The following is a 25318-nucleotide window of genomic DNA, read 5'->3' on the forward strand; positions in this document are numbered from 1 at the left end:
CTCACCTGCTGCTCTCACGACCTCCTAGGGGAAATAAGTTTTGGAAGTGGTGTTACCCATTCCCAGGCAGCCTCTCACATAATCTGCCTGCAGGATGAATGAAAAGGTCTGTACCTCTCTCTGTTTACCCCCATCCCTTTCTTTTAGACAGGGTTTCCCCATCTAGACTTATCAGGAAGCATAAGCCAGATCAGGCTAGTTAACCCTCATAGTCGTTACTATGGCAGTTACAAGGTGCTTTATGGTTAAATAACAACTTTCCTTTTAGCTCTTGCATTTAATTTAACCTCAGTGAGCTCTCAACATTCTTATGAGGCATAATTACTGTCATTGGTCTTTCACAGGTGAGGGAACTGAGACGTGGGAGGTTGGAGAACTTGTCAGAGCACATACAGTTACTGTTGACTCCCAAATTCAATGAGCCAGTGTGGCAAATTGTACCAGTGGCAAAACTCTCAAGGGGTGGGAGTAGGGAGGAGAGGGAGATGAAATGGTTTGTGCAGCGTTTAGATTTGGAGACTCAATTTCCTGTTCCCAGTATTTGAAAGAGACTCTGTGTGCTCTGGCACAGATTTAAATCTGGTCCCGTGTATGGCATGCACCTCTCTGCACCTGCCTTCCACAGCTAAGACTAAGTCTTGTTTGGGAAGGAAATGAGCCATACTGACATGATCCTCTGTAGAGCCCTGATGGTTTAGTTCCTGGAGGCACCTTTTACTTCCAAAAGTTCACTGTTAACTCATTAGGGATAGTGGATTAAAAAAAGAGAGGAAGTGTGCACCTGGTTGATATTTGTTTCAGGTGTGCAGCTTTGCTTACAAATCTGACTTAACAAGATCACCAGCTGCCTGGGGGGCTGTGAGCCCTGCAGCATAGTAAGCAGCACAGTGTTTTTTCTCCTGTGGCGAGCATTAGATGATATGTACTCTGTGCTGTCGGGGATAGGAGATTCGGCAGAGGGACCTGATCTGGGCCATAGGAGATAAGTGGGGAAAGCCACAATAGTTCCAAGTAGAAAACCAAATAATGCGGCAGTCTATTCTGAACTGTTTCCTTGTTCTCTCCCGCTTCTGCCTCCTGCCTAGGTATGACAAATACTGTGCAGACCACTTCAAAGACAACCACTGTGACCAGGGATGCAACAGTGAGGAGTGTGGCTGGGACGGGCTGGACTGTGCTGCTGACCGGCCAGAGAACCTGGCAGAGGGGACCCTGGTTATAGTGGTGCTCATGCCCCCAGAGCAGCTGCTCCAGGATGCCCGCAGCTTCTTGCGGGCACTGGGTACCCTGCTCCATACCAACCTGCACATTAAACGGGACTCGCAGGGGGCACTCATGGTCTACCCCTACTATGGTGAGAAGTCGGCTGCCATGAAGAAGCAGAGGATGACTCGAAGGTCCCTTCCTGATGATCAAGAACAGGAGGTGGCTGGGTAGGTGTTTGGTTTCTAGAGCCCTTAAAGCTTACTTCTTAACTTCTTCAAGTTTATAAAGCTAAGTACTTTGATACACAGAGGTTATAACTGAACCTGTAAAAATGCAGAGCTCAGAGAAGTAGAACAGCCCACCAAGTAAGACAAACCCATTTGCCAGTATGTGTGTTTAAGAGTTAAGGTTTGCCTTGGTCCTGGTATCCTGAGAGGTACATTGGAGCAAGCAGAAGGCAGGATGTCAGGGAGGCCTCCTCAAATGCCAGAATCCGTAACCCTTTGCCAGGGTTGCCTCAGATCCCTTCAGTACTACTCTTCTTTTGAAATAATCATTGCCTTCTATTCATAGAAGTCTTTATAATCATCTTAAATTGTGTCTTTGCACCCTACTTTTTGTTGGTATATCCCACAATTCTAGCTAGCTAGGATCCAGATGCAGAGACAGAGGAGAATGAGGACCAGCTTTACCCACTTTCCTCACTTGGTCTTGTGTTGCCTCAGTCAGAAGGCGCAGACTCAGCCAGGCCAAGGAAGGTGAGACAGAGTCCAAGTGGGAATTAGTGGTTAGGATCTGAAGGGACAGGATCTTAATTTCTAAGATCTTTCAAGGAAGCGTCACAGAGCTGGAGAGCCCAGTGCTGAAGGTGAGGAAGGAAGGCTCATGTAATCCTTTTTAACTTCGCTGCTTAACTGACACCTTTCTGTTTTCTCACCATTTCCCTTGGCATCCCACAGCTCTAAGGTATTTCTGGAAATTGACAACCGCCAGTGTGTTCAAGATTCAGACCAGTGTTTCAAGAACACAGATGCAGCAGCAGCTCTTCTGGCTTCTCATGCCATCCAGGGGACCCTGTCCTACCCTCTTGTGTCTGTCTTCAGTGAGTAGCACTGGTGTTAAGGGGAAAGTTTGGGGCAGTGGAGGCGTTACTTGGGGGCACGGAGAAAAGGGCACACTTTTCAATGTGCAGCTCTGTTTTTCAGGGCTGGTGATGTCAATCAATCCATGCCTTCTAAATGAATTTATACTAATATTGAGAGGTTTATTCAGCACTTTCCCTGTCCCTCTGCATTTCCAGGTGAATCTCTGAATCCAAAACCCCCTCAGCTTCTATATCTGCTTGCTGTGGCTGTTGTCATTATCCTGTTTATTATCCTGCTGGGAGTAATCATGGCGAAACGAAAGCGTAAGCATGGCTCCCTCTGGCTGCCTGAAGGTTTTACCCTTCGTCGAGACTCCAGCAATCACAAGCGTCGTGAGCCAGTGGGACAGGATGCTGTGGGACTGAAGTAAGATGGTTTACTAGCAAACTACTATTGACAGTAGTAAAAAGCAGGGATAGATCAGAAAGGAGATCTTGTTGAATTATGATTTTAAATTTCAAGCTCTGGCGATATCACGCTATCACACTTGACCATGATTCTGAACTCCTGCTGAGTGACGATGAAATAATAGAATCTGGATGCTTCTGTTCCATACCTATTTAAGTGGCAGTGCTCAGCTTTTTTGTAGAGGCACACTTTTGTTGTAAGCTCTTGATCCATGGGAAAGGAAAGGACTTTTACTCAGGCAATGGGACATAAAATACTACCCACCCTTTCTGGGCCACAGCCCCTGAAAATCTTTGAGGATAGCCATAGAAAAAGTATTAAAAACCACTATATTAGTTTACAGTATAACCTCTGCTCTTGTTTTTTCCCTTCTTAATTTTGTCCTTTCAGAAATCTCTCTGTGCAAGTCTCAGAGGCTAACCTTATTGGTTCTGGAACAAGTGAACATTGGGTTGATGATGAAGGGCCCCAGCCAAAGAAAGCCAAGGTAAGCTGGCCGTGGTAAATCCACCATTGTCAGGCACTATCTGGTCACACTTCATATTTCTGTCTTTTGGTATCTGGAGTGTCCCAAATGGGAGAACAGGGTGGTAGTCTTTGTATGCTGCCCAGGCAATGGCTAACCCCAGGTGTCCTGAAAGGTAAAAATTGTTAGGTCATCAATGGCCTTGGGTTTCCTCCATACGCGTTTCACTAAGAACTCTTTAAAAATAATAAAACAAACGTGACTTCTTCCTTCAGAATCATGCTTATGGTAGCCAAATAAAGACTGATGTGTATTAAAACTTACTTCCTTTTTGGCTAGATCTTTCTCTTATCCTCTCTGGATATTCCTTCTAGAAAGGAAGTTGTAGATATAGATACACAGAAGAAGAAAGGCAGTGACCGTTGAATTTGAAGATTCTGCATCTTGAATCCAGAAAATTAAAACCATATAGAAGTAAGAGGTAGATCAGGCTGAAGCTGATACAAAAAGGGAGACCATCCATCCATACCTGTACATGGCTGGGATATGCATATATCCATGATATTCTAAAGTGGCTTGAAGATATGCATGCTTGAGGAATACAGGGATGCAATACTGGATGACGGCAATAACATTGCTTTAGTTATAATCAGAACTGGATTTGGATCCCAAACTCTGCTACTTGGTAGCTAGAAAATTACTTAACTTCTTTGTACCTGATTATTATTCTTTGTACCTCATTATCTGTAAAATAGGGAGTTGTGAAGATAAGACGGCAATACATGTAAAGTGCCCTACCTATTTTCTATCACATAGTAAATATTCAATAAAGGGTAACTGCTATTTAAATTAGTATAGTAATTATTGCCCAACAAGTATATCCCTGGTCCTTGCTATGTGCTGGGCACTGTGTTAGGTACAGGGAAGTGGTGTTGACTGAGGCTTATTTCCTGTTCTCATGAACCTTACTCTCTAGTGGTAGAGACTGCCATGTAATGCCTTGTAAGCACTTAACACAATAGTTAAGTAGAGGTAAGCAGAGAGTGCTTTTTGGGACCTACCAGAGGAATTAAAGTCCAATTCTATATGAAGGGTAGGTAGGAGTTAGACAAAGACATGGCAAACAGCGGGGACAACACAGGCAAAAGTCCAGAAGCAAGGAAATGCTGCTTTGGGGATCTGTAGATAGTATATTTGGTAGGTGAAATAAATGGCATATTAAGGCTGAAGCCTGGAGTTTGGGATGAGGAAGTTGAGAGAGTTGTATGGATGGTGCAGAAGAGGGTGACAGGACCCACCTCCTGGGAGCATCAGGAAGCTGGTGTGGATGATGCCCTGGAGGGTGGAATAGAAGGAGAAAGAAATGAGTGGAAGACTCTGGACTAGCTCCTTGTCCATAGTTCCTAATGGTGGGCCAGGTCAACAAAGAGCACTGTTTTCCCCTGTCAGGCTGAAGATGAGGCTTTGCTCTCAGAGGAAGATGATGCCATCGATCGACGTCCATGGACACAGCAGCACCTTGAGGCTGCAGATATCCGCAGGACACCATCGCTGGCGCTCACTCCTCCACAGGCAGAGCAGGAGGTGGACGTGCTAGACGTGAATGTCCGTGGCCCAGGTCAGCAGCTGCAAGCCTCCCCCTTTCCACCTGCCATGCCTGCCCTTGGTTCTGGGTTGTGCCTGTGTCTGCTCCACTTGGTGGTATGCCCCCTTCTGATCGCACAGATGAAATCAGCATGAGGAAATGAATGCTTAGGGAATACAGGCATGCAGAAATCATAAACCTGTGTGAGAAGAATGGAAAGTTTCACATTGCCTCATGTACAGCATGCTTGGGAATAGATAGGCTGGTCATATGGGAAATATTTTAGTAGTTTAGAAAAGTAATATCCCAGGGGCGCCTGGGTGGCTCAGTGGGTTAAAGCCTCTGTCTTTGGCTCAGGTCATGATCCCAGGGTCCTGGGATCGAGCCCCGCATTGGGCTCTCTGCTCAGCGGGGAGCCTGCTTCCACCTCTCTCTCTCTTCCTGCCTCTCTGCCTACTTGTGATCTCTGTCTGTCAAATCAATAAATAAAATCTTAAAAAGAAAAAAATAGAAAAGTAATATCCCAAAGCAGAAGGATAGAAAATTAGTTTAGTTGATACCTTAGTGCATATCATTCTATTAACACTGGACATTTTAAAATGTGGCCCAGTTTAAAATAACATAGCACTTAGGAATTTAAACACAAAGACTTGTTTAACTTAGAGGAGAGCCCTAACTTAAAAAGACTCTTACTTTCCTATTACTCTTCACAGAAAGGACATTATCAGAGGAAAAGTAGGTGGCAGATATAAAACTAATTGCCAGTTACCACGGGAAGCCTAGGGATTTTTTTCCCCCACAAGAATAACTTTATTCAGACGGAACTGTTCCAACAGTTGGGCTAAGTGAACATTAATGTCTTTCTCCTCTTTGAATACTTTTTGGAAAATTCCTTTCTTATAGATGGGTGCACCCCACTGATGCTGGCTTCTCTCCGAGGAGGCAGCTCAGATATGAGCGATGAAGATGAAGATGGAGAGGACTCTTCTGCCAACATCATCACAGACTTGGTCTACCAAGGTGCCAGCCTGCAGGCCCAGACAGACCGGACCGGTGAGATGGCGCTGCACCTTGCAGCCCGCTACTCAAGGGCTGATGCTGCCAAGCGTCTCCTGGATGCAGGTGCAGACGCCAATGCGCAGGACAACATGGGCCGCTGCCCTCTCCATGCTGCAGTGGCAGCTGATGCCCAGGGGGTCTTCCAGGTAAAGAACAGGACTAGAGCTGATTCCCTGTGGATCTATAATGTTTCCCCTTTGCTAAGGCACTTAATATCTGATTATATTAATTCAAAAATTCTTTAAGAGAATAGAGTGGGTGGTAGAGTCCTGCTTGCTGGGCAGAAGATCAGGAAAAGAATAGCCCCAAGCTAACCTAACTCAAACAGCCAGATAGCGATAGAGTCAACAGCAGATTACACCAGTTTCTAATTTTTAATCATTGTCCTTTTTGATGTGCCTAAGTGCCTCCCAGGTGAATAGATCAGAGCAGAGAGGTGCCGGTTATGACGCTTTTGACTAGTATCAGCTTCTCCCTGTAGATTTATCTGGCCTTATGGACTTCCAGCTGCTCCTTGGTGGTTTTCTTGATGTGAATTTCCAGTGTATTCCTTGTTGCCCTTTTATTTTACCCTTGTAAGGAAACTGGAAGCATTCTAGTTCATCTTAAACTAGACACCATAATTGAGGTTGTGATATTTTCCCACATCCCTCCTTTCTTTGGAATGTAGAAGACATCGCTTTCCATGAGCCATTATCCCTTGAGCACTCATTTGTTCGTTCATTCATTCATTCAGTATTTATTGATTGAGTATGATAGAGTCTTGGACACGATGATAGCAAGCATTCCCTGCCCTCCAGGATCTTACAGTGTAGCGTAAGCTCTGTTGCTCTTGTTTCTTCTCTTAGCTTCATTATTTCTTGTCTCCAGGTGACTCTCTTTTCTGTACTTTTTCATCTTCTAGATTCTGATCCGCAACCGAGTAACTGATCTGGATGCCAGGATGAATGATGGCACTACACCACTGATCCTGGCTGCCCGCCTAGCTGTGGAGGGAATGGTGGCAGAACTGATCAACTGTCAAGCAGATGTGAATGCAGTGGATGACCATGGTAGGGCCAAGAGGCGGGGAGTCAGACTCTTGCCTGCAAAGCATGTCTCTGAGGGGAAAGTCATTACATGATCCTTGTAGAATTTCCCAGATTTGAATCCAGCATAGACTCTTTGTTCTTCCTTTCAACATTTTGAGTGCAGAGAACTATGCCGGTGGGAAGTTCACAGGCAAAAGATAGGAAGAGATTTCTAGTAAGGGCTCTTGGATCTCAAAGCCAGCCTGTGAAAGGCCTGCCTTTGTTGGCTCCCAGGCATACCACGCTCAGTATGAGGACTTGTGAACTGACTTCACTAGAGGTCTGTGAACAGTATCTTAAATAGACATTCTGGTGTGTGCTAAGTAGATAGGCTTTTGTCCTCAGTGTGGGATTCTGTCATGGGGAGGATGTGGGTACCCTAGACAAATGATCCTTTTACCTACGTGTCTTCTGAAAGCTAGGCAGCTTGTATTAAAGTATTTCTGGAACAGAAGAAAAATAAGGTAATACTTTGGTTTTTTCCCATGGACCTCTAGAGACAACTGGCTTGCTGCTATCTGGGAAGTTCAAAGTTTCCTCATATAAGTCATGATGCTTTTTTATACTGAGTAGCACATGTCCCTCTACTCTGTCGGCTTACAAAAATGTTTTTCCCTCTAGGAAAATCCGCTCTTCACTGGGCAGCTGCTGTCAATAACGTGGAGGCAACCCTTTTGCTGTTGAAAAACGGGGCCAACCGAGACATGCAAGACAACAAGGTACAGTCTGGGCTCTGCGCTGGAGGGCAGACCTCACAGTGCCTCAGGTTATGAAGCTTTCCCTTTTCTCCCATAGCTCCTCTTGTGATGAATTCAGACAGAGAGGGATACAGGTTGGACAGGAGCTGGCTCTGAAGAGCTTGAGGGGAGGATATTGGGCTTACCCAGGGAAGTGTCCGGAGTGAGCCCTCTGCCTCCGCAGTACTCAGTCTGAAGCAGGCCGTCCTATAAATAATGTCATCGTAACCCTCTCTGCCTTTCTCTTCTTTGACATTGCTCTTTCTCCTCTTCTCTTTTTGGCTCATGACCACTTCCTTTTCTCTTGTTCATTTCCATTTTCTTTGCTGTGGCTCTTGTTTTCTGTTCTTGGACACCACAGGTGTTTTTCCTGTTTGTTTTTCTTCCTCTGAGTCTTAGGTAATGTTTCCCTGTCTCTTGCTCGTCTTTTGTGTTTCCTCTTTTCCCTTATTTTAATTCTTTCTTGAACATGTTTAGTTTCCTTTTGCTTTTGCTTTCCCTTATTTTCCCACTTTAGGTTCCTCTCTCCTACCTTTCTTGTTTCTAACTCCTTATCCTCTTAGAACCCTATTTTGGTAAGCTCAGTGGTCTTTTAATTAAATCTCTGGCTTAGGGACATGCTTTATTTCCCATATTCCCAATTAAGGAGACATCACCCTCAATGAGGCAATATTGCTTCTTGGAGAAGGATAAAATAATCTTATTCTTTTTACATATAAAGCTACAGATATCCAGTCAGTACACAGGCAGAAGACATTTTATCTGTGGTATTAAAATTTCATACAGGGAGGCAGTTAGGAAACAAATAACTGGATTTGATAATAACAAAAAGTTTGAGAAACACTGGTTTATTCTCAAGAGTGTTGCTGATTTTAATGTGCTATGTGGGCCTTTTCTGTAGGAAGAGACACCTCTGTTTCTTGCTGCCCGGGAGGGAAGTTACGAAGCAGCCAAGATCCTGTTAGACCATTTTGCCAATCGGGACATCACAGATCACATGGATCGTCTTCCTCGGGACGTGGCTCGGGACCGCATGCACCATGACATTGTGCGCCTCCTGGACGAGTACAATGTGACACCAAGCCCTCCAGGCACTGTGCTGACTTCTGCCCTCTCACCTGTGATCTGTGGGCCCAACAGATCTTTCCTCAGCCTAAAGCATACGCCAATGGGCAAGAAGCCTAGACGACCCAATACCAAGAGTACCATGCCCACTAGCCTCCCTAATCTTGCCAAGGAGGCCAAGGATGCCAAGGGTAGTAGGAGGAAGAAGTCTCTGAGTGACAAAGGTCAGCTGTCTGAGAGCTCAGTGACTTTATCCCCCGTTGATTCCTTAGAGTCTCCTCACACATACGTTTCTGACACCACATCCTCTCCAATGATTACATCCCCTGGAATCTTACAGGCCTCGCCCAACCCCATGCTGGCCACTGCAGCACCCCCTGCTCCAGTCCATGCACAGCATGCACTGTCTTTTTCTAACCTGCATGAAATGCAGCCTTTGGCTCATGGGGCCAGCACTGTGCTTCCCTCAGTGAGCCAGCTGCTGTCCCATCACCACATTGTTCCCCCAGGCAGTGGCAGTGCGGGGAGCTTGAGTAGGCTCCATCCTGTCACTGTTCCGGCAGATTGGATGAGCCGCATGGAGGTGAATGAGACCCAGTACAATGAGATGTTTGGGATGGTTCTGGCTCCAGCTGAGGGCACGCACCCCAGCATAGCTCCCCAGAGCAGGCCGCCTGAAGGGAAGCACATAACTACCCCTCGGGAGCCTTTGCCCCCCATTGTGACTTTCCAGCTAATCCCCAAAGGCAGTATTGCCCAACCGGCAGGGACTCCCCAGACTCAGTCCAACTGCCCTCCTCCTGTTGCAGGCCCCGTGCCCACCATGTACCAGATTCCAGAAATGGCTCGTTTGCCCAATATGGCTTTTCCCACTGCCATGATGCCCCAGCAGGATGGGCAGGTTGCTCAGACCATTCTCCCAGCCTATCATCCTTTTCCAGCCTCTGTGGGCAAGTACCCCACACCACCTTCACAGCATAGCTATGCTTCCTCAAATGCTGCTGAGCGAACACCCAGTCACAGCGGTCACCTGCAGGGTGAGCATCCCTACCTGACACCGTCCCCAGAGTCTCCTGACCAGTGGTCAAGTTCATCACCACACTCTGCTTCTGACTGGTCAGATGTGACCACCAGCCCTACCCCTGGGGGTGCTGGAGGAGGTCAGCGGGGACCTGGAACACACATGTCTGAGCCACCACGCAGCAATATGCAGGTGTATGCATGAAAGAATCTGCCTCCAGTGTAGGGACAGAGCTGCCTATTATAAATGCTGCTGAGGAACAAATGAAGGTCATCCGGGAGAGACATGAAGAAATCTCTGGAACCAGCTTCTGGAGGCAGGAGAAAGAAGATGCTTTTATCTTTTAGATAATGCAAGGGAAGCAGTTTTGTCAGCTTCACTGGGTATCTGCAGGATTTGGGTTCAGGGGAACATGGCTCCTTTTAATTTCTTACCTATCAAGCCAAGTTTGTGGAAGTGCAAAGCTAATATAAGACTTGGGACCATGTTCACTCTTTTCTATTTGGAGGAAAGAATGGATGCCTGTCATAGCCCAGACATTCTTGCAGTTTGGACTGCATTTTAAGCCCTGGGGGCTTCTGCGATATCCATGAGAAAATTCTACAGAACAGTCCTCTTCGAAATTGTACCCTGGAATTCTGCTTACGTTGACCTGTCTCATCTTACCTTCCTTTGGAAATTCTCTTGACTTCATTTGGTGCTTTAATTTTTGCACCTCTCTGTGGTTGTGCACCCCTGCCCCTAGCATGTTTGAGGGCAAGACCCTTGTGCTTTTAATCATTCTTGCTCTGGAAAGCAACTTCAGCCTCCTTTCTCCTCTTTTCCCAGTGTCTCCAGGAATATCACAGGGTTTGTTCTGGTTATGGTTCTCAGCATTCACCTTTCAAGTATGTTTCTTTAGAAAACAGATCTCTTGCAGTCTCCTACCTAATATCATTCCTACAAGAGGAAGAGGGGCAAGTTAGTTTTCTTTGAACCCATTCTGGGGACAGAAGACCCTTTGAAGAGACTGCACCTTAATTCTCTTGCCTGCATGCAGGGTTTTACATAGACCTTACCAGGAAGAAGGATGAGAATTGGCTGTTTTTCCATTTGTGGGCCTAGTCAGTGTGAACTTTTATCCTTGGCAGTGCAGGTACTATGACACCCTTAAAAAAAGAAAAAAATTGGAATGTTGGAATGACCAAGAGATAAGTTAACTCATGGGAGAAGTGGTTACCCACTATCAAGTTCCTCTCGTTCCTGCCCAGCATTCCACTGATGGCCCATGTGAAACACATTTATTCCCAGATCTCGGAACTCCCAGCCCACTTCACTCACTCATCCAGCAGGGGAAGCTAGCCTTAGCTGTTGAGCCTTTCTTTCCAGATATCTCCATAGAAGAAGATGTTTCAAATGATGCTCCCTTGCCATGGAAAAATGAACTCTGCTTGGTTCGAGGGACCCCATGACAGCGGGGGGGGACTGCAGTCTCTACCTCCTGAGTCTATTTATGACCGCACACCCGCTCATCAGTCTTCCCTCCACAGTGTGCACTCGAAGTTATGGTGTACCCAAGTAGGCTCTTGCTGAACACGTGGATTTTCTGTGTTCAGGCACAGGAAACAGAAAGCTGGCCTAGTTTTCTCAAGTCCAAGCCAGCCCTATAAAAATGTTGGAACCATGACGCAGCCTTTGCTGTGTATTTGCTACCATTCCTTTTCCTTCATGGCAGTCATGACATTCCCTTATAGGCAACTAACATAGAAACTTACCAGGATACTTTCCCTTCCTAGAGTCACCTTCTAGATGATGATGGACAATGAAAGACTTACCGTATTTGTCATGCTCGTGCTGAGATTGTGATTATGTTGTACTTGAGTCTGCTTTCTGTTTGTGGTCTTGGCACCTTCCGTGACCCTCTGTCGAGGGCAGACGCATTCTAGTTAATGCTAGAAATAAGAGGAAAATAGTTTTCTTCCTCTTCTCCCTGATGCTCCCTTCTACCTGGTGCTATGATGTCATGACACCTGGGAAATTAGTTCCGCTGGGGCATTTTGTAGATATTGACAGGTGAATTTCCTATTCTGTTTTCGTCTGAATGATAGTCTTTGTTCCTGCCTTGGCTAGGAGTGCCCATCAGAGCATCCCACTTAACCTGATTTGTCTGTGGCCCTGTTTGTCTGTTAACATGGCAGTCTACAATGTTTGGGGTTGGTTTTTTTTTTTTTTTTCAGTCGTGCCCAAGTTCATTGAACCAACAAAAATAATTAGTTCTGCCCCAATGTGAGCAGACTTTATTCTGTAGTTTATTCTCTCACATGGCAACTCTACCAGGCCTTTCATAACATATAATATTTTATCTTTTGAATGGTGACTCTTTACCGTGGACCCACTGCTAATTCACAGATGGGAGAACCTCTCTGCATGGACCAGTGTGGACCCCACCACATCTGCTCTCTCTGTTATCCGATCTCATCCTCACTTCCCGAAAGTATCAGCCTCTGACCCAATAGCTTGGCTCCTCTATAGACTCCTCCCTCCCCAACCACAGTGCAGGCCTAACTCTTGTATTTTTCCTTCTTGGGATCTTTTGGGTTTGGAGGAAGGGACTGTGAAAGCTGCCATTACAGACAACAGGCTTCAGTGATGGAGAGGAAGACACTGCCTTTCAAGCATTTATGAATCCCTTAGTTTGTAAGAACCCTTGAGTTGTATAGTGCCTAATAAAAGAGAGGTGAGATGGAGAATCACTTTCTCATTTGGGTTCTGAATTAGAGACTAAGTTTTTATAGGACATATCTTTTATGCCATGTATAGGTCACCCCCCATTTTTGGTTTATTTTTATTTTTATAAATTCTTCCTTTGGCTCCTGTCTGCCTTTGGGGGTAGATTTTTCTATTTGTTTCTTCTGTTTTGTGTTAAGCATCATTTTCTGACTTACATGATGGTGAGGGAGGGAAAGGTGTAAGGGTAATAGAGTGAAAGACTTTGATGTAAGCAGTCAGCCATGATGCTCAAGCCCATTATACCATCTTATTATCACATTTGCTGGTACACAATTCTTGCATGGAAAAGAACCAAAGGTATAATGTTTTGTTGGCAGGCAGCTTGGAGATTTTGGTTTTAACCAACACATTGAATGTATGATGAGCATTTGAGAGGACACAGTTGTATGACCTGACGCTCCCACTTCTAACTGTTTGGTACTATGGCTCCTTCCTTGTGTACATTTCTCTTAAAAGTGATATTATATCTGTTTGTATGAAAAACCCAGTAACCAAGGAAAATGACTGCATGTTCCTAACTATGACATAGTAAGGAAAATGCACAATGTTTTTACTTTTCAAAGTTGCATTCTAAGGTAGTTAAGATGAAATTTATATGAAAGCATTTTTATCACAAAATAAAAAAGATTACATGTCAAGCTCTATGGCATTGCATTTTTTATTTTCTATTCCTGTGTCCCTCATCTTGCGATGATACACCTGATAATGTCAGAATTTGCTGAGAGAGAAATAATTTTCTTTTCATTCTGAAGCCCACAAAGCCCAGCACTAGGTATCTTTTTTTTTTCTTTCCCCAGCCAGATTGTAAAGAAATGCTTTTGAGGAAAAAATTTCTGTCAAACAGGAAGCATCACAAGACTGAGTCACTTTTCTGTGTACTAGCTGGTGACAAATAAGACACTTGCTTAGGACAGAGTGCCAGCCAGTGGAGATGGAGAGTGTCTGCTAAAGCCAGAATTTAAAAACATAGTCAAACTAATAACACTGATGACGCTGTTACCTAAACCACATTGTTCCTCAAAGTAAATTTTGTATAGCACTTAATATGTACAATTCTAAAATAATATTTTGCCTATAAATATGTTACCAAGTTCCTTTATACATTTCCCTGTATAAGTCAATCAGGGAGACATTTCAACACAGATACTTGACATTGGTGATATTTATGGAATTAGCGGTCTTGTATCAATTTTAGCATTGAGCTTATTTCCATATTCTGTTAGCTTCTCAGAAACTTCTGAATCCCACATATGTAATTCTAAACAATAGACATACTTGTTTAAAAGACTGGAAATCTTATGAAACGCTTCAGTTAAATAGTTGGAGAAGCATTATTCAGGATCTGCACAAATACATCTTAACACAACTGACAGCCCATGTTGGTTATCCAGAGAGCATTATAATCTCATATAACACACAGTTAAGCCTTCACCTTTAGTTCTGTAATGGTGTAAAAGGAAAATGAATTTGAGAGCTAAGGAATGACCAGCCAAATCTGGTCGTCTGGAGGCTGGCCTCTCAGAGCTGGACTTGCCTCCTCAGACAATTTAGGAACAAACACTCGTCGGAAAACTGCTTTCATGGATCTGAGCTGCAGGCCTCTAGCTCGCTCACCATATCCTACCCCCGTAATTGCAAGCCTACAAACGTAGCCCTTGACTGTGGCGGAAAGATCCAGGCCTCTCCCAACCATGAAATCCAAGGAGGGAGATCAGGGCCAGAGACCAAGGGCTGCCACATCTCATGGCTTGAACAGGAAACTTGGACACCAGGCCACAGTCAGGCCAGGGAAGGGATGGGTACTTCCCTCAGTTGTGCAGCTCAAAAGCCTCACAGCCCAAGGAGAGGGGGCCGAGTACACCTTTCAGAATACAAGGAACACAGCAACCACCCGTAATGCCCACACACAGTCCAAGATGTGATGGGCAGTGGAGGAACTGAGCTTGCTTACTGCTTCTGCTTCTGCAAGCTCTCCCGGTGAACACTGCTCTGGGCCAGCTCTGCGTGTGGTCGGCTCCATTTCCTCACATGCCTGACAGTGTTTGCAAAAGCCCTGAAGATAGAGGGTGTGTAAAATGTGTGAGTAGGTGAGGAGGCATAGGGGTGTGTGTGTGTGAAACAGAAAATACAACTCTTCTTTTGACTTACAGCTTAGCGAAACACAACAAAAACATTTACATTAGTCAAGTCCTACCTGCCAAGTGTGGGCAAAACTCCAGTTGGTATAATTTGAGAAAGACTTACTTACAAAATGACTACTTAGGAAGTGTGCACGGGTGAGGTGGAGGGGAACTCTAAGAGACAATGTAGAAAGTGCTGGCTAGCACAGCAGAGCTATGACTACTGGGTCCAAAGAGATGAAGCCGGGAGAGGTTACCAGAACCTGGAAGGAGACCTGTATGTAGAGCAAGAGACCTCAAGAAAAGCTGTGACTTTTTTAAAAAAATTAACATATAATGCACTTGCTTTAAGGGTGTGGGTCTGTGAATCATCAGTCTTAAACAATTCACAGCAATCACATAAGAGCTGTGACTTCTGACAGGGAGTGCAGGGAGCCCCAGGACCCTCCACAAGGAGGAAGCCAGGGAATGAGAACTCTGATCTCGTTCCCCACCCAACTTCTACCCAGACACACTGCTGAAGCAGTGGAAGTCTGGAAATACAAGGAGCCTGTGGAATTTGATCCACTGATACATGTCAGCTTCCTGGAGTGGAGAGCTTGGTAGAGAAGGGAAGAGAGAGTAGACCTGCGGGTGCAAACATATCCTTATCCAGAAGATTCTCCCTACAGCTAGCACATTTCTAAGAAAGTTCTATGGGCAGCCTCCCATTGATGTGTCAAAGCAGGACACACAAAGTAAAAGGAACTAGGTATCGATAATCCCTACTCAACTTCTTTTCCCCATCTCCTAGTGTGTTTCTTCACCACTTTGGCTTTGAGCACTCAAAATGAAGATAATCATCAGAGGTAGAAGGGACAGATTATGGTACATCCTCTCAATGGAATATTACACAGATATGAAAACAAAAACAGGCAACCATATGAAGAACTGTCATTGACATAAGGTCAAATTAAGCCAGACACAAAAGCATACATTCTGTATGATTCCATTATATACGTTTAAGAAAAATAAACCAGAGGCAAACAAGGATCAGAATACTGGGTACTCTTCTGGAAGAAGGGTCTTGACTGAGAAGAGGGCAAGAAAAATCTTTCTGGAGTCTGAAACTATCTTGGCCTGGGTGGTAGTTGCATAAATATATACATATGTACAGTTTTGTATAAAATACACTTAGGACTTCGTGCATTTTACTTAGGTAAATTGGACTTCAGTAAAACACATATATAATAACTGACAGAAATGTATATATGCCCAATATAAAAGTTATATATATTTTTACATCATAAAATGTTGTTATCATATTTGTTTCAGGTGTTTAACAATGATACACATATAGCAAAGACTCCTCCTGTATTTCCCTTTTGTTCCATTCTCTCTCCTTCTATTCCTCGCTCTTCCCTTTCCCAGTTACTTGATTTCATAAATTTGGTTTGTGAGGATCATTTTATTCTTAAAAACGTCATTATGTGCGATAGCTAATCCATGAAAGACATATATTTTCATCGCCATTGTGTAAAATGTGGGATTGCATAATGACAAACTTAATTATGTGAATGAGGTGAGCCATCTGTTGGCTAGCTAGATAGGAGCTCTGGAGGCCTGCTGGATAACCCATCTCTGGCTGGGTCCTGGCTGTCTTTTGGTGCTACCTGGTGGCACCTGTCTGCTTCAGTACAAATATCTTTGGGTTTGAGTCTAGGTTCTGTACACCATCTGGAATTTGCAAGAACCTCACTTCAAATTATCCCTTGCTTTGTATGCCCATTACAGAAACTTTGGGTCAGCCTGTAGGGACCCAGCTCCTGGCTCTCTGTCTCCTCTTTCTCTATTTTTCTCCACTTTCTCTCCTCTGTGTCCACTTTCACTGTACTCCTAGAAAAGATTTAAGAACATGGACCTGGCAGAGGATGGACACCAATCACCAATCATGTGATATCAGAATCTGTGTTACTGTGGTTATTATAGGGCTTTGCATATAAGAATTGGAAAGGAGGGAGAGAGGCTGTCCATCTGAGGTTAATAAGACAATTTAAGGAAACTTACTGAAACACTTAACCATTAGGAATTCAGTAATTCAAATGACGTCAAATTAATTCATGCAGAAACATCTGTTATAAATAAAAACCATTTGGGGGATGTATTTGAAGAGAAGATCACATTTATAACAGCAAACACACACACCAATAATCTTTAAAAATTACTACCTGCAAATATTAACGAATATACCCACTCCAGACAACTTGAGTGGCCACTGACTCCTGAACAATTACAGCTTTAACTCTGCTTCTATTCTTCCCACCTGCTGGATAAAAATCATAAATATATCCAATCACACCTGCCAACTGGATAAAATTCACTAAGATACTCAAGTCTTTGAACCCATCTCCATTTCACCGAACACACGTGCCAGCTGAGCCCTGCCTAAAACGCACTTCGACATACCCACATTGCCCCCCTGGGTGCAGTTTTTTCCCTGCAGCAAAGAGCAGCGAGTACTCTATCTTTGTTTGATGAGCAGGGGTGGTCCTGGTGACCTCTGACCCACAGACATCAGCAGAGGTCTGTGCTGAAACTCCAACCCAGAAAGAACCCTATTTTTACATCCTGTTATACACAGAGCACTGACTGTGACAGTGAGTGCCCAGGAATTTAAGAATACCTGGAACAAAACAAAAATGCACATAGATGAAAACATGCTAAAATCTCAGAGTTTCAAAAAATCAGTATTATATAGACAGGAATCTCTGAACCTTGCATTATCAAATTAGAATCGGAATAAAAATGTTACCAGCCATCTATGTGTACAAAGAATTTTTAAACTTATAAATCAGTTATTGATACAAATGTAAGTTAGAAGATATTTAGAAAGAGCGCAAAATACTTATCAAATAGAACCACTTTTTTTTTTTTAGATTTTGTCTTTTATTTTTAAAGATTTTATTTATTTGAAAGAAAGAGAGAGAGAGCATGAGCAGGGGAGTGGGGGTGGAAAGAGGGAAGCAGGCTCCCTGCTAATCAGAGAACCCGATCCCTAGGCTGGATCCCAGGACCCTGGGATTGTGACCTGAGCAGAAGGCAGATGCTTAACTGACTGAGCCACCCAGGCCTCCCTAGTACCACTGTTTTTGAAATGCTAATTGTTGAAACATATGGAAAGCAACTCACTTATTTTTTAATTAACATATAATATATTATTAGCCCCAGGGGTTCAGGTCTGTGAATCACCACATTTACACACTTCATAGCACATACCTTCTTGCTTTGTCAAAGATTAGTTGACCATGGAGCTGAGGGTCTATTTCTGGGCTCTCTCTCTATTCTGTTCCATTGATCTGTGTGTCTGTTTTTGTGCCTATATCATTCTTTTTTTTTTTTTTCAAAGGTTTTACTTATTTATTTGACAGAGAGATCACAAGTAAGGAGGCAGGTAGAGAGAGAGAGAGAGGGGAGCAGGCTCCCTGCTGAGCAGAGCCCGATGTGGGGCTCGATCCCAGAACCCTGACATCATGACCCAAGTCGAATGCAGAAGCTTAACCCACTGAGCCATTCAGGTGCCCCAGTACCATACTGTCTTGATGATGACAGCATTGTAATCCAGCTTGAAGTCTGGGAATTGTGATGCCACCAACTTTGGCTTTCTTTTTCAACATTCCTTGGGCTATTCGAGGTCTCTTCTGGTTCCATATAAATTTTAGGATTATTTGTTCCATTTCTTTGAAAGAAATTGATGGTATTTTGATAGGGATTGCATCAAATTTGTAGACTGCTTTAGGTAGCATAGACATTTTCACAATATTTGCTCTTCCAATCCAGGAGCATGGAACATTTTTCCATTTCTTTGTGTCTTCCTCAATTTCTTTCATGAGTACTTTATGGTTTTCTGAGTATAGATTCATTGCCTCTTTGGTTAGGTTTATTCCTAGGTATCTTATGGTTTTGGGTGCAATTGTAAATGGGATTGATTCTTTAATTTGTCTTTCTTCTGTCTTGTTGTTGGTGTAAAGAAGTGTAACTGATTTCTGTGCATTGATTTTATATCCTGACATTTTACTGAATTCCTGTACAAGCTCTAGCAGATTTGGAGTGGAGTCTTTTGGGTTTTCCACACATATAGTATCATACCATCTGCAAAAAATGATAGTTTAACTTCTTTACCGATTTGGATGTCTTTAATTTCTTTTTGTTGTCTGATTGCTGAGGCTAGGACTTCTAGTACTACGTTGAATAGCAGTGGTGATAATGGACATCCCTGCCGTGTTCCTGACCTTAGCAGAAAAGCTCTCAGTTTTTCCCCATTGAGAATGATATTTGCGGTGGGTTTTTCATAGATGGCTTTGATGACATTGAAGTATGTACCCTCTATCCCTACACTTTGAAGAGTTTTGACCAGGAAAAGATGCTGTACTTTGTCAAATGCTTTTTCAGCATCTACTGTGGAAAGCAACTCAAGTTTTAATGACGAACTTACAAATTTGTTTCCTTTGAAGTTAAGTACGTTGCAGATGCCAGCTCTCACACATTCTGTCCAGTTTGTTCTAGAAGTCCTAGCTCTGGCCAGGAAAAATGGAAAGTCATTGCTTAAAGGTCACTTCTTTAAAAGTCCAAGAAGAAATATAAACTATTAGAAACTGTTGCCATGGGGCACCTGGGTAGCTCAGTAGGTTAAAGCCTCTGCCTTCGGCTTAGGTCATGATCCCAGGGTCCTGGGATTGAACCCCTCCTCTGCAGGGAGCCTCCTCTCTGCCTGCCTCTCTGCCTACTTGTGATCTCTGTCAAATAAATAAGTAAAATATTTTTAAAAAAGAAACTGTTGCCATTAAAGAGAACAAGAGAGAGTTGTTTTGTTTTGTTTTGTTTCGAACAGAATCTTCCTGTTAGTGATTATTGACTCCAACCAGATGGGTAAAGAAATTACATGCATTCTGGATGTTGGATACAGGAGACTTCTAACCCACGTCGGTCAGGAAAAACCGGGATGTTGGGAGCTGTGGGTTTAGGGGCCTCTGTTGACCTAATGACGAACACTGGAAAGAAAAAATGCGTTCGGGAATTCCTTCTGTGCCTCGGGAAGCATCATCCTGAAGGCACATAGTTCTTATTCCTCATCCCAGCCTCAGATATCTGTGTGAGAGCCAAGAGAGCGCTAACTAGAATTCTGTAATCATGCCTCTCCTGACTGACAGATCGAATTCCTCAGAGCAGACTGTGTTGGTGATCAGGTCATTGTCTCTTACTTCTGAAATCACCCCTTCCACCTGCTCTGGAAAAACGGATATGGGACCTTTAAGTATGTTTGCTTTGCCAAATGGCGCTATGTTAAGCTTTATCAGTAGAGGGCGCTGGAGAGACTTTGTAGGAGTAAGAAGTTTTCTTTCCCGGTTCCAGGGACTCCGCGTCAGCAACACCTGGCAGTCTCTATGCCGATGGGGGGAGGGGAGATGCAGGGGCGGGGGTGCTTTGTAGCGGAATGTATTTGAGCAGCTTTCCCCAGTACCCTAGTGAGACACCTTAGACGAGACCCAGTACCTTAGACGTTGGATTTATGGCAAGATCCACCAGAGTGCTCCCTTACCGACTTCTCTGCCATTCAGTATCCAAGGCTGTGGCATCTCACAAGATCTGATCTCAGCACTAGGAGGAGACTAGTCTTCCTGGCTGGCCTATTTCACCTCTCAGGTTTGTAGGTCTACTATACTACTACATCCTATTCTGCTTTATTTCATATTATATTATACCATATCTTATTATATCATTGCATATTTGCTGTATTAAGTATTCTAGCCACAATTCCAATATTCTTTAGGATTCTCTTTACAGTTTACCAGCAAATCTCTCATTCCTCCAATTCCCTGTTCAAACTGATAATTCTCATTTCCCTCTTCAACTATGATATGGATTCTTTCTCCTGACTGAACCCAGACTGATACAGAAGGTAATTTTTGCAGAGAAATAAACATTGCTCTGTGTTGTGCTTAGTGTTATCTTAATATTAACTAGTCAGAAACTTTTAATCTATAAAACTTTTCTTTTCCAAAAGAGACATAATGAATGAATGAATGATGGCTCTCTCAAAAACCTGGAGCTATTCTTTTTCTTTTTAATTTTTTAAATTTTTTTATTTTTTCAGCGTAACATTCATTATTTTTGCACCACACCCATTGGAGCTATTCTTTTTAAAAAATTATATATATGTATACATATATATATGTATACATATATATATATATATATATATACAAATACAATGGTGCTATAAAATTTTATGATGTAAGTTTAAAACATAGTAGTCATATTTAACCTACCAGCATCATCCCTTAGACAATATCTTTATGACTCCAAACTAATCTGTCAGCCTAAAGATTAATGAAAGCATATTTGTCTCATCTCAGAAAACAGACACAAATTTTTAGGTTATTAAAACGTTTTGGGGGGAGCCCCTGGGTGACTCGGTGTGTTTAAAGCCTCTGCCTTCGGCTCAGGTCATGATCCCAAGGCCAGTGATCGAGCCCCACATTGGGCTCTCTGCTTGGCAGGGACCCTGCTTCCCTTCATCTCTTTCTGCCTGCCTCTCTGCCTACTTGTAATCTCTGTCTGTCAAATAAATAAATAAAATCTTAAAAAAAATTTTTTTTCATTGTGAAATATAACCTACACAGAAATAAGCATGAATTTTTAGGATTGGCTTAACAAATATGTACGGCAAACCCAAGTGGTCAAGACATACACTACCAACACCCCCAGCGTACTAGAAGCTTCCTGAGCCACACCCTTCCCCTCCCTCATCCACCCATGTATGTACAGCCCCTTCTGCTCACCCTAGAAGTAAGGCAACAGCTTTTCCTCACTGTTTGGGTAATTATTTCCTTGATTCATTTTGCCAGCAATGCATGTATCCCTAAAAGTAAAGTTCAATTTTGTCTGATTTTAATCTTTACATTTATTTGTTTTTCTTGGTAATATTCATTCATGTCGTGCATATAAATAACTCTTCCCTGTCATCTCCCATTGCTGCAGTTACTGTTGATGGAAATTTGAATTGTTTCCGATTTGGAGAATATTGCAGTTTCCATGTATCCTGGTAAATTCATGCACACATTTCTGTAGGGCATGTATCTGGGAGTGGAACCTGCATATTTTCAACTATATGAGATACTGCTAAGCAGTTTTCTAACGTGGTTTTAGCCTATTAAATTCCCTCCAGAAATGTGTCAGAGTTGTTCTCGTTCTACACCCTCATCAAAATCTGCTATTGTCAGTCGTTTTAAAATCATTTTAATCCGTGGCCCTTCGCAGTCTCCTCCCACACCCACCACTCATACTACAAACATAACCACCCATTGGCCTTTCTCCGAGAACTCCAGGAGTTCTGCTCTCACAAGTGTTTTTCTATTCCTACATTCCCTACCCCACCCCCCACCCCCACACTGCACACAGGCCCCCAATCCCTCTAGTCCCTGGCACCCAAGGACAAAGAGCAGAAAGAGCCACGGGAGAAAATGAGCTGGAAACTTTCTCTTGCTAGAAGGCCGGCTCTGCCCCAGGTAGGGGTGGGGATTAGATCCTTCACTGAGAGTCCCTGGTTCTGCCGCTGCCCCCGGGGCTACGCGAGTCTAGCAGAAAGCTGGGAATGGTGTGACAGTGCGGGGCTCGCAGTGCTTAGGAAACGTCTAGATGATTCCCACCGATGGAAAACACGAGGTGTGTCCTAGGGAGTACAGAAACAGATGAAACAGCACAGGATGCGGGAATCCTCGGACAAGATGTCTTTTGGTCTTCCCTTTCCTCTAGTCCTCCTCTTTTCTCCAAGCTGCTCACCGCCCTTCTCCATCCCTCGCGCCAAAAGCCCCTCTTCCCTGTTTTATTCTTCAGAGGAGCCAAGCACCGTTCCCTCGGTTCTCCCTCGTGCGTGCAACGGCACCGCCCAACGGCACCGCCCCGGAAACGAACTAGATTCATTCAGGGAATGTCAGCCAGACCGAGCCTTGGGAGGCTGGGGGCGGGGGGTTCCTGCGTACCCTGCTTCGGGAACTCGGCACTTTGCACTCCCGCGCCCCTAGCAGCCACCCCTGGAACCTGACTCACAGGCCAGTTGCTGGGATTGACTCGCTGGGGCCACCCATCCCGGCCATGAGGTCAGGATGGACCTTATTCCCCGAAAGCCATTTGCTCGCCCTGATCGTCCTGGTGGCGCTTCTCTTAGACGCTCTTGGCGAGGGTTTAATTTTTCACCCTGAATGGGGGTTTGAGTCGTATGAAATCATCATTCCCAAGAAGCTGAGCCTCCGGGGAGGCCCGCAGGGTGCCGTCCAGCAAGTGTCCTACCTCCTGCAGGTCAAAGGCAAGAAGTATGTCCTCCACCTCTGGCCCAAGAGGTTTCTACTGCCCCGAAATCTAAAGGTTTTCTCTTTCACGAAACAAGGGAAACTCCTGGAGGATCACCCTTACATACCCAGGGACTGTAACTACATGGGCCTGGTTGAAGGAACTCAGGATTCAGAAGCTACTTTAAGTACATGCACAGGGAGTCTCCGAGGCATATTGAGAATTGACGAGGACCGTTACCAAATCGAGCCCCTCCGGGCCTCTTCCAGCTTTGAACATGTCATGTATCTCCTGAAGACAGACGGCAAATTTCAGAATCAGACCTGTGGCTTAACTAATGATGACCTAGAAGAGAAGATGGCTCAGACGGAGAATATGGGGAAGCTTAGGGACTCTCCCAGATCCTCTCTCCATCCGAAGTACATGGAAATAGCCCTAGTCTTTGATTACAAGAGATATTTGTTTTCAGATGCCAATGTTACTCGAGTCATACAGGATGCCGTTCTTTTGACTGGGATTATGGACACCTTCTTTAAAGATCTCAATATGAGGATAATTCTACAAGGTGTGGAAATATGGACAGAGAACGACAGAATAAATATTCGCCAAATGAGCTCAAAAGAACTTCTCAACGCATTTTTAAAATATCGTACAGCAAACCTTTCTAAGCAGATTTCAGCAGATTGGGCACATTTGTATACTACACATACTTTTACTCATTCACTTGGATGGGCGTATATTGGAGGTGTGTGTAAGGACAAATATAGTGGATCAGTAAGTACTTTTACAAATGCAAATATTCTTGAAGCCAGCAGACTGTCTGCTCACGAACTGGGTCATGGGGTGGGAATGAAACATGATACGCTGTATTGTCAGTGTAGAGGTAAGAGCACTTGTATCATGGGCATTGGGAGTAGTGGGTTTAGTAATTGTAGTTATAGCGAATATTTTGATCACGTACAAACAGGAGCAGAATGTCTAAATAATATCCCGGGACTTGGTTATGTGGTGGAGAGATGTGGAAATAAAATTGTGGAAGGCACTGAAGAATGTGACTGTGGTTCAAGAGAGGACTGTAAAAATGACAGGTGTTGCCAACCGGACTGTAAATTCGTGCAAGGTGCCGATTGTAACACCGGGCTTTGCTGTCATAACTGCCGCTTTCGTCCACTTGGGTACATGTGTCGAAAGGAAGATAATGAATGTGACCTTGCAGAGTACTGCAGTGGAATCTCAAATTTCTGCCCAAATGATACTTATAAGCACGATGGAACCCTTTGCAAGCGTAACTCCCTTTGTTTCAAAAGGAGGTGCAATTCCAGATATACGCAGTGTCAAAATATTTTTGGATCTGATGCCAGGGAAGCTCCTGAGCAGTGCTATCAGGCAGTGAATTTAATGGGTGACCAATATGGGAACTGTGGTCTCAGAGGTTACCGTAAGTACAAAGCCTGTACCAAGGAAAATGCACTGTGCGGCAGGCTACAGTGTATAAATGTCAAGCGCGTCCCTGATATGCCAGTGCATAGGGCCCTCATCTCTACTCATCTGCGAGCAGAAAATCTCATGTGCTGGGGGGTAGGTTTCCACGAATCCTTGGAGCCCACGGGAATATCTGACATCGGCGTCATAAATGATGGTACCCCCTGTGGTTTTGGCCATATCTGTGTTAACAGAACTTGTGTGCCTACCTCCATCTTGAAATTTGACTGTCCACCTTCGAAGTGCAACCTCCGAGGCGTTTGCAACAATAAGAGAAACTGCCATTGCACCTATGGCTGGGCGCCTCCATTCTGCGAGGAGGTAGGGTATGGAGGCAGCATTGACAGCGGGCCGGCGAGACAGCTGAAAGAGGATATGCCTGCCCCAGTGCAGGTGGTGTCCATTATGTTAATGCGCCTTATTTTCTTAATCATCTCAGTGATTGCTGTGTTTTTCAGGAGATTGATAGAACAGTATATAACCCCCGCAGAGAGAGAAGCAACACCGATTAACTTTCAAAATAAATAATCCAAGGCAAAAAATGTCAAGAACCCAAACAAGTTCTTTTTTCATGTAATTTTCCTTCAAGCTTCCATCGGCAAATAAATGATATTCTTGTTTGGGAAACAAATAAGTGCCTTTTGCTTTTTTAGCATTCCCTTGCTCCTTCATTTGTGATCAAGTTTGGGATATCCTGAAAAACATGGCACAATGGCTTTTCTGAACACTCAAGGGGATATTGCTTTGCAGAATTGCATTGGTTTTCACAGTTGAGTCCCGTGGCTCAGAATCGCAGCACACAAAGTGATTGTCTGTCTCTCTGCCTCCCTCAAGTGATCAGTGAGAACTCTGGGCTTGGG

The 25318-nt window shown here is 44.1% G+C and overlaps 3 protein-coding genes across 8 annotated transcripts in view; all 3 read left to right on the forward strand.

Annotated features, from left to right (window-relative positions):
- Positions 1 to 11149, forward strand: part of NOTCH2 (notch receptor 2) — a 195294-nt gene extending 184145 nt beyond the window's left edge. For all 5 annotated transcript variants that reach the window (XM_032303040.1, XM_032303043.1, XM_032303039.1 and 2 more), the window contains 9 exons: positions 1086 to 1433; positions 2166 to 2308; positions 2507 to 2717; positions 3150 to 3246; positions 4675 to 4843; positions 5714 to 6015; positions 6774 to 6921; positions 7561 to 7658; positions 8578 to 11149. In XM_032303040.1, the coding sequence (XP_032158931.1) occupies positions 1086 to 1433; positions 2166 to 2308; positions 2507 to 2717; positions 3150 to 3246; positions 4675 to 4843; positions 5714 to 6015; positions 6774 to 6921; positions 7561 to 7658; positions 8578 to 9966 (2905 nt within the window). In that variant the 3' untranslated portion in view covers positions 9967 to 11149. The remainder of the gene's footprint in view (positions 1 to 1085; positions 1434 to 2165; positions 2309 to 2506; positions 2718 to 3149; positions 3247 to 4674; positions 4844 to 5713; positions 6016 to 6773; positions 6922 to 7560; positions 7659 to 8577) is intronic.
- Positions 11150 to 19483: 8334 nt separating this feature from the next.
- REG4 (regenerating family member 4) overlaps positions 19484 to 25318 on the forward strand; it is a 63799-nt gene continuing 57964 nt past the window's right edge. For both annotated transcript variants that reach the window (XM_032303559.1, XM_032303560.1), the window contains exon 1: positions 19484 to 20330. The gene's annotated coding sequence lies outside the window, so the exon portion shown is untranslated. The remainder of the gene's footprint in view (positions 20331 to 25318) is intronic.
- ADAM30 (ADAM metallopeptidase domain 30) lies at positions 22567 to 25014 on the forward strand. The gene has a single exon (XM_032303558.1). It carries the CDS (start codon positions 22782 to 22784, stop codon positions 24984 to 24986), a length of 2205 nt encoding a protein of 734 aa, XP_032159449.1. The 5' UTR covers positions 22567 to 22781; the 3' UTR covers positions 24987 to 25014.

Source organism: Mustela erminea, chromosome 10 (genome assembly GCF_009829155.1).
Source record: "Mustela erminea isolate mMusErm1 chromosome 10, mMusErm1.Pri, whole genome shotgun sequence".
Taxonomy (NCBI): domain Eukaryota; kingdom Metazoa; phylum Chordata; class Mammalia; order Carnivora; family Mustelidae; genus Mustela; species Mustela erminea.

Coding starts and splice junctions, on each gene's coding strand:
- ADAM30 (XM_032303558.1), top strand. CDS start 22,782: ATGAGGTCAGGATGGACCTTATTCCCCGAAAGCCATTTGCTCGCCCTG.